At 39.7% G+C, this 10,865-nt stretch overlaps 1 protein-coding gene across 1 annotated transcript in view; it reads right to left on the bottom strand.

The window, feature by feature from the left end:
• The window catches only part of IQCH (IQ motif containing H), a 379,945-nt gene that overhangs the window by 345,564 nt on the left and 23,516 nt on the right, over positions 1–10,865 (bottom strand). The window contains exon 4 of the mRNA XM_042783268.1: positions 6,796–6,913. Coding sequence (XP_042639202.1) covers positions 6,796–6,913 — 118 coding nt within the window. The remainder of the gene's footprint in view (positions 1–6,795; positions 6,914–10,865) is intronic.

The following is a 10,865-nucleotide window of genomic DNA, read 5'->3' on the forward strand; positions in this document are numbered from 1 at the left end:
GGGAGGACACTTCTTCCACTAGGACAAAGGAGAAGATATAGGATATAAATCCAGACATAGGGAGGTTGATGGTTTTGATAATAGATTAGAATTAAGTTTGTTAGCATGTGACTAAAAACAGGAAGAATATTGCTTAAACAACATAGATTTTATTTCTCTCATGTACATGAAGTACAGACGTAGGCTTTCCAGGGTTAGTTGTATTGTTGTTGTTATGTGCCATGGAGTCAGACTCAACTCATAGCAACCCCTCCTTGAGTTTCCGAGGCGGTATTCTACGGAAGCAGACTGCTCAACCTTGCTTCCGAGGAGTGGCTGGGGGGTTTGAACCGCCAGCCTTCTGGTTAGCAGTCAAGTGCAGAGATCCATAAAACTGTTAGAGACCAGACTCCTTCCAACCTAGGACTCTGTTTTCCCTAATGCATGAGCCTTTTCTTCATGGTCTAAGATGACTGCTATAATTCTAATCATCATGGCTTCACTCCAGGTAGAGATTAGAAGAAGGGGAAGAAAAGGGTCAAAGGACCACCAGCCAGATATATTTCAGGAAAGTTTCCTAAAACTTCCCACAACCCTTCCCCTTATAGCTCATTAACCAGCACTGAGTCAGACAGAACATTAACCATTTGCACCATGCTTGCAGTTGTAGTGGTTTATGTATCTGGAAAAGGTGCTGTAAGTTAAAAATGTGTGGCAAATTGAATCTTCTCATAGAAATAATGTTATTAATGGACATAGCCCAAAGGTTGTGCTTGATGCCTATTTTTTAATAGAAACAACCCTACATGCCATATTTAATCATCTATTCCATTAGCTATAACTTATGTATACCATAAAGTATAAACCCCATTGAAGTGTATATGTAAGCTAATTGAATGGTAACCAATTACGGTAAAACAGTATTACATACTATAGAGTATCATAATATATTACACATAATTTTAATGTGACTTTATAATTGCCATATTAAGTATTAGCACAACAAATGAGAAAGTAAAAAGGTCACTTTTATTGGGAACATTGCACTGAGATGTTTCTTTGGCAAGATTTAGAGAGAGATACCTGAAGAAAATTCTGGGAATACTTAGGGGCATTTGTGGGCAAAATCAGGAATTTATTTTGTTGCCTTTTTTCATACAATTGTAAATTTCTCTGTGGCAAACACAGACAGGAGCTCTAGTTTTTGTATTTTTAACAGTAGTGAAGAAAAGCCAGGTATTTGAGGGCAAATAGACCTGATTTTGAATCCGAACTCTGCCATTTCTTAGCTTTAAATTAATCACGTCTCTGTCTCATTTTTCTCATCTGCAAAATGCAGACAGCAATACATCCCTTCCTCAAAATGCCGTGAGGATGAGACATCATCAGGGCCAGCACAGGCTCTTAAATTTTCTCCCTGCTTCTGCTTTTGCCCCTCTACATGTTCTCAAAATGGCTACCAGAGTGACCTTTCAAATCACAAATCAGGTCAGAGCAGTCCTCTATGGAAAGGCCTCCAACGGTTTCCCATGTTTCTCAGAGTAATATCCAAAGTTCTCACAATAATCTACAAGATCCAGCCCCCCACTTCTCCTATTTCTCCTTGCCTTGTGCACTTCTCTCCAGTCTCCTTGCTGTTCATACTCCTAATTTAGGGTCTTTATATACAGGTTTGCTCTGCCTGGAATCCTCTTCCTCCAAAAACCCGAATGATCTGCTCCCTTACTTCGGTCAGGTTTCTGTTCAAATGTCACCTTGTAAGTGAGGCCATCCAATACTCCCTATGTTCCATTCCCCAGCTTTACAGCTCACCAACTTAAATTCTACATATTTAATTTTCAATTTGTTTACTATCTGTTTTCCTAATGCCTATTCCACCCCACCTAAGGGTAAGCTCCATGAGAGCAGAAAAATTTGACTGATGCCTAAAATAGTGCCTGGCACTTATAAGGTAACAATTTATCAACAAATAATAAGAACTAATGCTTACATAGCACTCACCATGTACTGGACACTATTTGGGAAAAAAAAAAAAAAATATATATATATATATATATATATAAATATATATATATGTGTGTGTGTGTGTGTAATTTTATGTTTGCTTGATTATTAAAGCACCCTTTTCAAGGGATTAATATAGGAAATAACTCTCAAATAATGAGATGGGTTTATTTTCTTTGCCCCAAAAACATACCAAGTATATCGTACTTCAAAATAGGTCCTTTGATCTAAACAGCTTAGGAATTTCTATTTTGAAATTGCCTTAGGACTTAGCTTTCCAGACACAACAAGAAAATCAAAAGCTCTCTTGGCCTATAAACTTTTCCTCCTTCTCTTCCTCCCTCCCTCCTTATCTTTTGTTGTTTTTATTTCTAACCTTTTCCTTGACTATTGTGAGTACATGAACACCTTGAACACAAGGTGCTCAGCAGAGGAGTTGGGCTGGTGTTGACCTAGAGCTAAGATATAATATTAAGAAAAGCCATCAGCATATGGGGTGGGAGAGAGTAAATTGGGAAGCAAAGGATTGGTGTGGCAGCTTGGTAGAGTCACAAGGCCACTGGACTGAGAGTCAAGAACCAGGGCTACAGCCCAAATATGTCATAACCATCTAGCTGACCTTGGACAAGTTAGCTCTACTATCAGAGCCACGGGTTCCTAGTCTGTAAAATAAGGGGGCTGAATAAGCTGAATCTAAGATCCTGTATAGCCTTAAGAATCTTAAGCTTTTAGGGACACATCCCAGTGAGTCCGACAGGGACAAGTCCCAGTGACTGAGAAAAAGGCACATCTGAACAGATATTATTTGGGGGCTATCCCCTAGTTCTATGATCTAAGACAAATAGATTATCTCTCCTATGACTAGAAATAGGAGCTCTGGTAGCATAGCACCTAAGGCACTTGACTGCTAACCAGAAGGCTGGCGGTACAAACCCACCAGCCACTCCTCGGAAGGAAGATGGGGCAATCTACTTCCGTAGTGATACTGCCTCAGAAACCCAAGGAGGGGTCGCTATGAGTCGGGTCCAACTCGATGGCACATAACAACAACAACAACAACAACAACAACAACATGACTAGAAATACCCAACGACTCCTTAACAATGAGTCTAAAAGCTTTCCAGGGTCTGAAAAGTACAGAGTGAAACTAGCTACCTCTAATGACAGTTCTTTGTCACTAGAAATTTCTAAAACAAAGCAGATAACTACTTATTGAAGATGAGGTTGAAGGCACTCAAGTATCAGATAGTAGGATGGATTAGATAACTGTTGACATGTTTTACAAATCTGAGGTTCTAAGTGCCTAAGGCACTTGACTGCTAACCAGAAGGTTGGTGGTTCAAACCCACCAGCCACTTCTCGGAAGGAAGACTGGGCAATCTACTTCCATAGTGATACTGTCAAGGAAACCCAAGGAGGGGTCGCTATGAGTCGAAGACATCTCGACGACACATAACAACAACAACAAGAGATTTCAGTTAGGTTAATAATAACAGCCAAAGTAGAACACACTTTATTATATGCTGGATATTGTGCTATTTGGGAAACTACACATTTATTTCAATTTTTGGAACTTGTTTTTTGGAATGGTTATCAGGGCCTACATCACATTTTTGGGAATAGCTTCTTTCTTTTGCTTTCGCCAAAAGTTATTCTGAGCTACATCCTATGAACCAGGTAGATACCCAAGCTGAGCAACAGGAATAGTCTAGACTGAGATAGTGATGGCACAAATACTGTATCTCTTCCATGGTAGCTGGTGTTTGTGTGAATAACAATTATGTTTGCTTTCTGTAGACATACTGTAAATGCTAGTGATATGTTGCGATGTCCAGTTCTTCACAGTACAGAAAGTCCTGCTCATTGCACACCCCACATGTCTCACTTTCAGAATGTTCCACTCTCTCCAGAAAGTTTAGCATCACTGGCTCTGATCCACTAAAGGCCAGCGGTGCCCCTAAGCATTGGGACTCCATCCCCCCCACCCCCAATTTTCTGCTACATAAGTGTCATGTGGAAAGGAATCATGCCTGTATCAGACATCTCTGCCTCCCAGAGCCTGATACAATGACTGATGCATAAGTGGCACTCAGTATTATTAAATACACTGAATCAATGTCTCACAACTTGCCTGTGAAGGCAACTAGAAAAGAAAAACTCCAATATTTTTAACACTGAAATTGTCAGATTAAAGTGATATTTATGTTGTCAGATTAACGTGATCTTTATGATATTTGTTGTATTTCTTTTATTCAAAGACAAATGTTTTCAGCTGAGGGAAAGAATGAATGAAGAGAGACTCAAGAGGTAGAATCAATAATATCTGAGAATAAGGTGAAAAGATCAAGGATGATGCTAAGATTTTGGCTCAAGCAACTGGAGTGGTGGTGCTAGTCACTAAACTAGGGAACAGAGGATGTACAATAATAATGTTTCTATTTGAGCTTATTGCTATGTGAAATCACACAAGTTTTGGGAAATTAGGTTTTTCACATAAACAACTAGGACATGGCTATTAATTGCATGGGTATTAGGGTTTTGGCAGGAAATAGATGGTTCAAATTAGCTAATTTGAGGAGAATTTCATAAAAGAACTACTTCCCAGGATGAGAGCAGGATGTAGAGAAAAAGAAAAGGAAGAATGCTTGGGATTAGCAACAACAGGACACAGACAATTGTAGGCTGGAAGGGTCAGGGAGGGGGAATGTTCTAGTGGATGTGTAATGTGCTCCCCAGATCCTTCATTCAAAACTGAAGCACTCATTCACCCAGCTGCCAGGAATGCTAGCTGCTGCTGGCTCACAGCTAAGTCCCTCCTTAGGATCTACACCATGCCAAAGGGAACTGCCCAGTCCAAGACTATTCTTCACCCCAGGAGCAGCCACATCTAATGACTGATTGATACAAAGCCTAGCTTCCTTGTCTCAATTTGGGACAACTCTAAGGCCATCCCAGCCCTAGGACTCCCCATTGGGTTGACTGATAACTTAGTTGCAACAAAATCTCTTTCAGAAAAGTGAAAAAAATTCATAACCAACCCAAACTCTAAGTATCTGCATATGTGCTCAGACTGTATATATCTTTTGAACAAAGAGAAGTATGTGGAGGAACACAAACCAGGATGGTAACATCGGGTATCTCATGGGATTGAACAGTTGGTAGTGGATGGGGGTGAAAGATTAGCTCTGTCTTTTACATCTTCATAGTATGAGACCTGCTGATGCAATGGTTAAGCACTCAGCTGCTAGCTGAAAAGTTGGCAGATTGAACTCACCTAGGGCTCCGTGGGAGAAAGACCTGGCCATCTGCTGCTATAAAGATTACAACCTAGAAAACCCTATGGGGCACTTGTACTCTGTCACAAGGGGTCACTAGGAGTCAAAATTGACTCGATGGCATCTAACAACATCAATACAAGAATATATAAGACTTTATATCCCAAATTTATCTATTGATAATTCACCACTTATTTTTAAAAAAAGAAACTATCAAAAAGTAAAAGATTAGTGATACTTTCTTTTCTAAGTTATGTTTACGAATGTGTCTTTTCAAATGTAAAAGAAGCTTAATAAACAATTCTTAATTATGATTCTTAATTACAATTGGGCAACTCTTAATTGTTTGTCATTTAAGCTTTTTGGTGTGAAATGGAACTCCAAAAGCAGCCATCCACTTTTGGGGAAAAAGAGTTTAAAGGAGCAACTGGGGTTTACCTAGTTTAAAAGGTTGGAAGTGGGCAATTAAAGGTGGCAATATCCCAGTTGGATCTCACAGCTACTCAATAATACAGGCTTTTATGTTGGTGCACTAGGCATGTAGAACAGCTGGCAAAACAGCACCGTTTGTCATTGACTTTACAATGTAAAATTAGAGCTATCTTTTGTGTCAGTGGATATGCATTTTTAAGCAGATGTCACCGATACTAGAAATAAAACAACAATAGGGATTAAGGCCCTGCAGGTAAAATCAGGGTGGGAACACCCCATGACCCTTTCTCAGGGAAGCTTCCCTGAGTTCCCAACATTTCAAAGAACTCAGCACATCAGATTCCTTGGCTTTATGATCACTTGCCGGTAATCAAAACTCTTTGGAGTAAATAAATCTCTGGCCATAGTTTCATTATTTTTTTCCTGGAACAAAAATAGCAACTATACATTCTATAACAGTCCTACTTTCATTTCATTGTCTTGATAAACCAGAGACCTACAACCTTGCACTTGTGGGCCATCTGTGGCCCTCCTGAGATTCTTAGCAAAACTGTAAAACTTTAACTTCAGTTAAAGACAGTTAATCCCTCTTTATCACAGCATTCTGTTTTATTTTCATCGGGCCCTTCATTATTATCTGGTATGCTCTTATCAATTGCCTATCCTCCACTAGAATGTAAGCTCTATGAGAGCAGGGACTTAGTCGGTCTTATTCATCCCAGCATGCTTCTAACAGCCCTCACATAGGAAGTGCTCCACAGATGGTGGCCAGATGAACCCAACTTAACATGTACAATGCATGACAGAGATAGGAGCAAGCTGCTTTGGGAGTGCAGAGAAGTCTGCACTGACATTTCACCTAGGGAAGAGTATACCCTTAGAGGTCACTGTGGTGGTTTCATTTACTAATTCAGCAAATATTTACTGAGGGTCCTGTGGCATTACACAGCAATGAAAAAAATGACACTGATACTGTCCTCATTAAGCTTACAATCTAGTGAGGAGACTGACGTTAAAAAAATAACAATGCTATCCAATATCTGATTCCAAACCTGTGGCAAGTGTGATGAAGGAAAAATAGGGTAACACAAATCCATATTCTTACCTTTACTTTTGGAAAGGTATGTCGACTTGGACTGTGCTGCTTTTGGGGCTGCCAAAGTTTACACCCAGAATCCAGGGGGAAAATAAATGATTTCTGATCAACTACAGCTGGAAGCAACCTAAGTAAAATTAAGTAGACTTTAAAAATACAAATTTGCTATTCTTAAAGGCTTCTCAAATTGCAATTTTAAACCAATACTTTCTAGTTAAGGTTACATTTTATAGAAAATATTCTGTTGGTAATTACAATAAATTAGATCAATCTGTAGCATTTTTTTACCACTATAAAACTACAGTTGTTTTATTAAACATAAGAACTTCCAAGTCTGGTAAAGACTGTTACAGCATGAATAAAAAGCTCTCTCTCTGGCTGTGTTTATATGACTAACAACTGACAGAATTACTATACTATAAAACATTTCTTGGTAAAGAAAAATACATAATGCTGTATTTTGTTTAATAAAATTAAATCCAGCATATTCAAAATGATAGTCCATAAGTACTTCATAATTATGTTATTTAAACCTTTGTTATTTTATATAATTGCAAAGACTGAAGGATCAAAGGTAGTTGAAGGTCTTCTTTATTAAGCAGTGGACAGCGCTATAAGGAAAGCAACGTAAAAACAAAATAAAGTTGTAAGAATGAGTTGTTTTTATTGCTGTTGTTATTTGCCAGTTGAGTTGGACCTGACTCATAGCAACCCCTCCTTGAGTTTCTGAGGTGGTATCACTACAGAAGTAGATTGCCCAACCCTCCTTCTGAGGAGTGGAGTACATATGTGCAACGTTATGACTAAAATAATCCAATTTGGAATCAGGTTCTAGTTTTTTTTTAATGGTCAACAGAATTAAGATCAATAAAACTCAATCACCAATAACTCAATTTCTTAATTCTACCAGGAGCTCCGGTGTCAACTTTTATAAAATTATCATTGTAAGTCACATATCACAACTTGTGTGAAGCACTGGTGGTTCAATAATAGAACTCTCTCTTCCTGTGTTGGAGAACAAGGTTCAATTCCCAGCCAGTGTGCCTCACCTATTTTGCAGTGGTGGCTTATATGTGGTTGTGTTGCTTAAAAGATTTCAGCAGAGCTTCTAGACTAAGACAGGCTAGAGAAAAGTCCAGCCAATATACTTCTAAAAATCAACCAATGAAACCACGATGGATCACAACATTCTGATCTCCACCAAAACATGGGCACGGCACAGGACTGGGCAGCATTTCATTCCCTTGTGGATGGGGCTGCCATGGGTCAGGGACTGACTTGTTGGTAGGTAACAAATTGACTTGTGTGTATGTGTATTTCTCACACAATCATATGCCCAATGTGTGTGTGTGTCCCACATTATCGTATGTCTGATAACCTGATTGGGCTTCTCTTGAATAGTTTTTCTTTATCTTTCTTTCAACTAGCCTGTTGTTAGGTGCTGTTGAGTTGGCTCCAACTCATAGCGACCCTATGTACAACAGAAGGAAACACTGTCCAGTCCTGTGCCAGCCTCACAATCCTTGCCATACCTTAGCCAATTGCTGCAACAACTGTGTCAATCCATCTCATTGAGGGCCTTCCCCTTCTTCGCTGACCCTCCACTTTACCAAGCACGATACACTTCTCCAGGGAGTGGTCCCTTCTGACAACATGACCAAGGTAAGTGAGACAAAGTCTGGCCATCCTCACTTCCAAGAAGTATTCTGGTTGCACTTTGTCCAGGACAGATTTGTTTGTTCTTCTGGAAGTCCATAGTACTTTCAAGGAGCTCTGGTGGTGTAGTGCCTAAGACATTTGACTGCTAACCAGAAAGCTGGAGGTTCAAACCCACCAGCCACTCCTCCAAAAGAAGGCTGGACAATCTACTTCCATAGTGATATCACCTCGGAAACCCAAGGAGTCAGATCTGACTTGACAGCAGTGAGTTAGTTAGTTAGTTTTATGGTACTTTCAGTATTCTTTGCCAACACCACAACTCAAAAACATCAACTCTTCTTCAGTCTTCCTTAGTCATTGTCCAGCTCTCACATGCATATGAGGCTATTGAAAATGTCATGGCTTGGATTAGGCACACCTTAGTCTTCAAGGAGACATCTTTTCTTGTCAGCACTTTAAAGAGGTCTTTTGCAGCAGATTTGTCCAGTGAAATACATTGTCTGATATCTTGACTACTGCTTCCATTGGTGATGATTGTGGAACCAAGTAATATGAAATCTTTAACAACTTCAATCTTTTCTCCACTTATTGTGATGCTGGTTATTGGTCCAGTTGTGAGGATTTTTGTTTTATGTTGAGATGTTATCCATACTGCAGACTGAATGCTTCAAGTCATTCTCACTTTCAGCAAGCAAAGTTGTGTCATCTGCATATCTCAAGTTGTTAATGAGTCTTCCTCCAATGCTGATGCCATGTTCTTCTTCATATAGTCCAGCTTTTCAGATTATTTGTTCAGCACACGGACTGAATACGTATGGTGAAAGGATACAACCCTGACCACTCCCTTCCTGATTTTAAACCATGCAATATCCCTTTGTTCTGTTTGAATGGCAGCCTCTTGGTTTATGTACAGATTCCTGATGAGTACAATCAAGTGTTCTGGAATTTCCATTCTTTTCAATGTTATCCATAATGTTAATCATAATGTTATGATCTACAAAATCAAAGCTTTTGCACAGTCATTAAAACACAAGTAAACATCTTCCTGGGATTCTTTGTAGTAGTTAAGGTTGTGCATCACCTTGACTGGGCCTGGTTGAGCGGCTGGGCAGCTGGTGGTAGTTATTCCCCATGATGAGACTGGCAATCAACTCCATGGTGGAATCTACCACAAGCAGCTGAATAGCTGCTTTAGGGATGTGGTCTGCTTCCCTTATATAAGAAGCAGCTTTGGGAATGGTCTCTAGCTGATGGAACGCTTGAATCCTGCATGTAGCCGTGTCATCGTTCAGCAGCTTGCTATGCTCTGCTGACCTTGGGAACTTTCAGTTGACTTGAATCAATGGCCTGCCATGTTGTTTGGTAACATGGGGACTGTGCCTTTTCACTTGTTGACCTTGGGTTTGTCAGCCTCAGAAGCCAGCAGCTGTCTGAGTGAAGAAAAGCCTCCAACTTCAGTGGGCCAGGAGCAGGAGGCAGAGCTGAAGTCCAAAGTTGAGGGGCTTCCATCCAGCCTCTAGAGCCTGGCACTTTGAACTCAGACTTAAAGCTTCCAGAACTATAAGAGAATAAATTCCTGTTTGTTCAAGCCATTCCATTTGTGGTATATTTTCTGTTAGAGCAGCACAGAGGTAACCAGAACACTTTGCTTTCAGCCAAGATCCATCTGACATCAGCAATGATATCCCCCATTCAACGTCCTCTTCTGAATCCAGCTTGCAGTTCTGGAAGTTTTCTGTCAGTATACTGCTGCAACTGCTTTTTAATTATCTTCAGGAAGATTTTACTTGCATTTGATATTAATGATATTGTTCAATAATTTCCACATTCTGTGGGATCACCTTTCTTTGGAATGGGTACAAATGTGGATCTTTTCCAGTCAGTTGGCCAGGTAGCTGTCTTCCAAATTTCTTGGCATAGACAAGGAGTGTCTCCAGCACGGCATCCATTTGTTGAAACATCTCAATGGGTTTCCATGAATTCCTGGAGCCTTGTTTGACTCCAATTCCTTTAGTGCAGCTTCCACTTCTTCCTTCAGTACCATTAGTTCTTGATCATATGCCACCTCCTGAAATGGATGAACATCCACCAATTCTTTTTGGTACAGTGTCTTTGTGTATTCCTTCCATCTTCTTTCAATGTTTCCTGCATCATTCAATATTTTGTCCATAGAATCTTTCAATATTGCAATTCAAGGTTTGATTTTTTTCTTCAGTTCTTTCAGCTTGAAAATGCCGAGCCTGTTCTTCCCTTTTGGTTTTCTAACTCCATGTCTTTGCACATTTCATAATAATAATTGATTTTGTCTTCTCGTGTTGCTCTTTGAAATCTTCTGTTCAGCTCTTTTATCTTGTCATTTCTTCCATTTGCTTTACCTACTTTTCATTTAAGGGCAAGTTTCAGAGTCTCTTCTGACATCC

The sequence above is a fragment of the Orycteropus afer genome, unplaced genomic scaffold (genome assembly GCF_000298275.1).
Source record: "Orycteropus afer afer isolate SDZICR_OR568_19922 unplaced genomic scaffold, OryAfe1.0 scaffold00015, whole genome shotgun sequence".
Taxonomy (NCBI): domain Eukaryota; kingdom Metazoa; phylum Chordata; class Mammalia; order Tubulidentata; family Orycteropodidae; genus Orycteropus; species Orycteropus afer.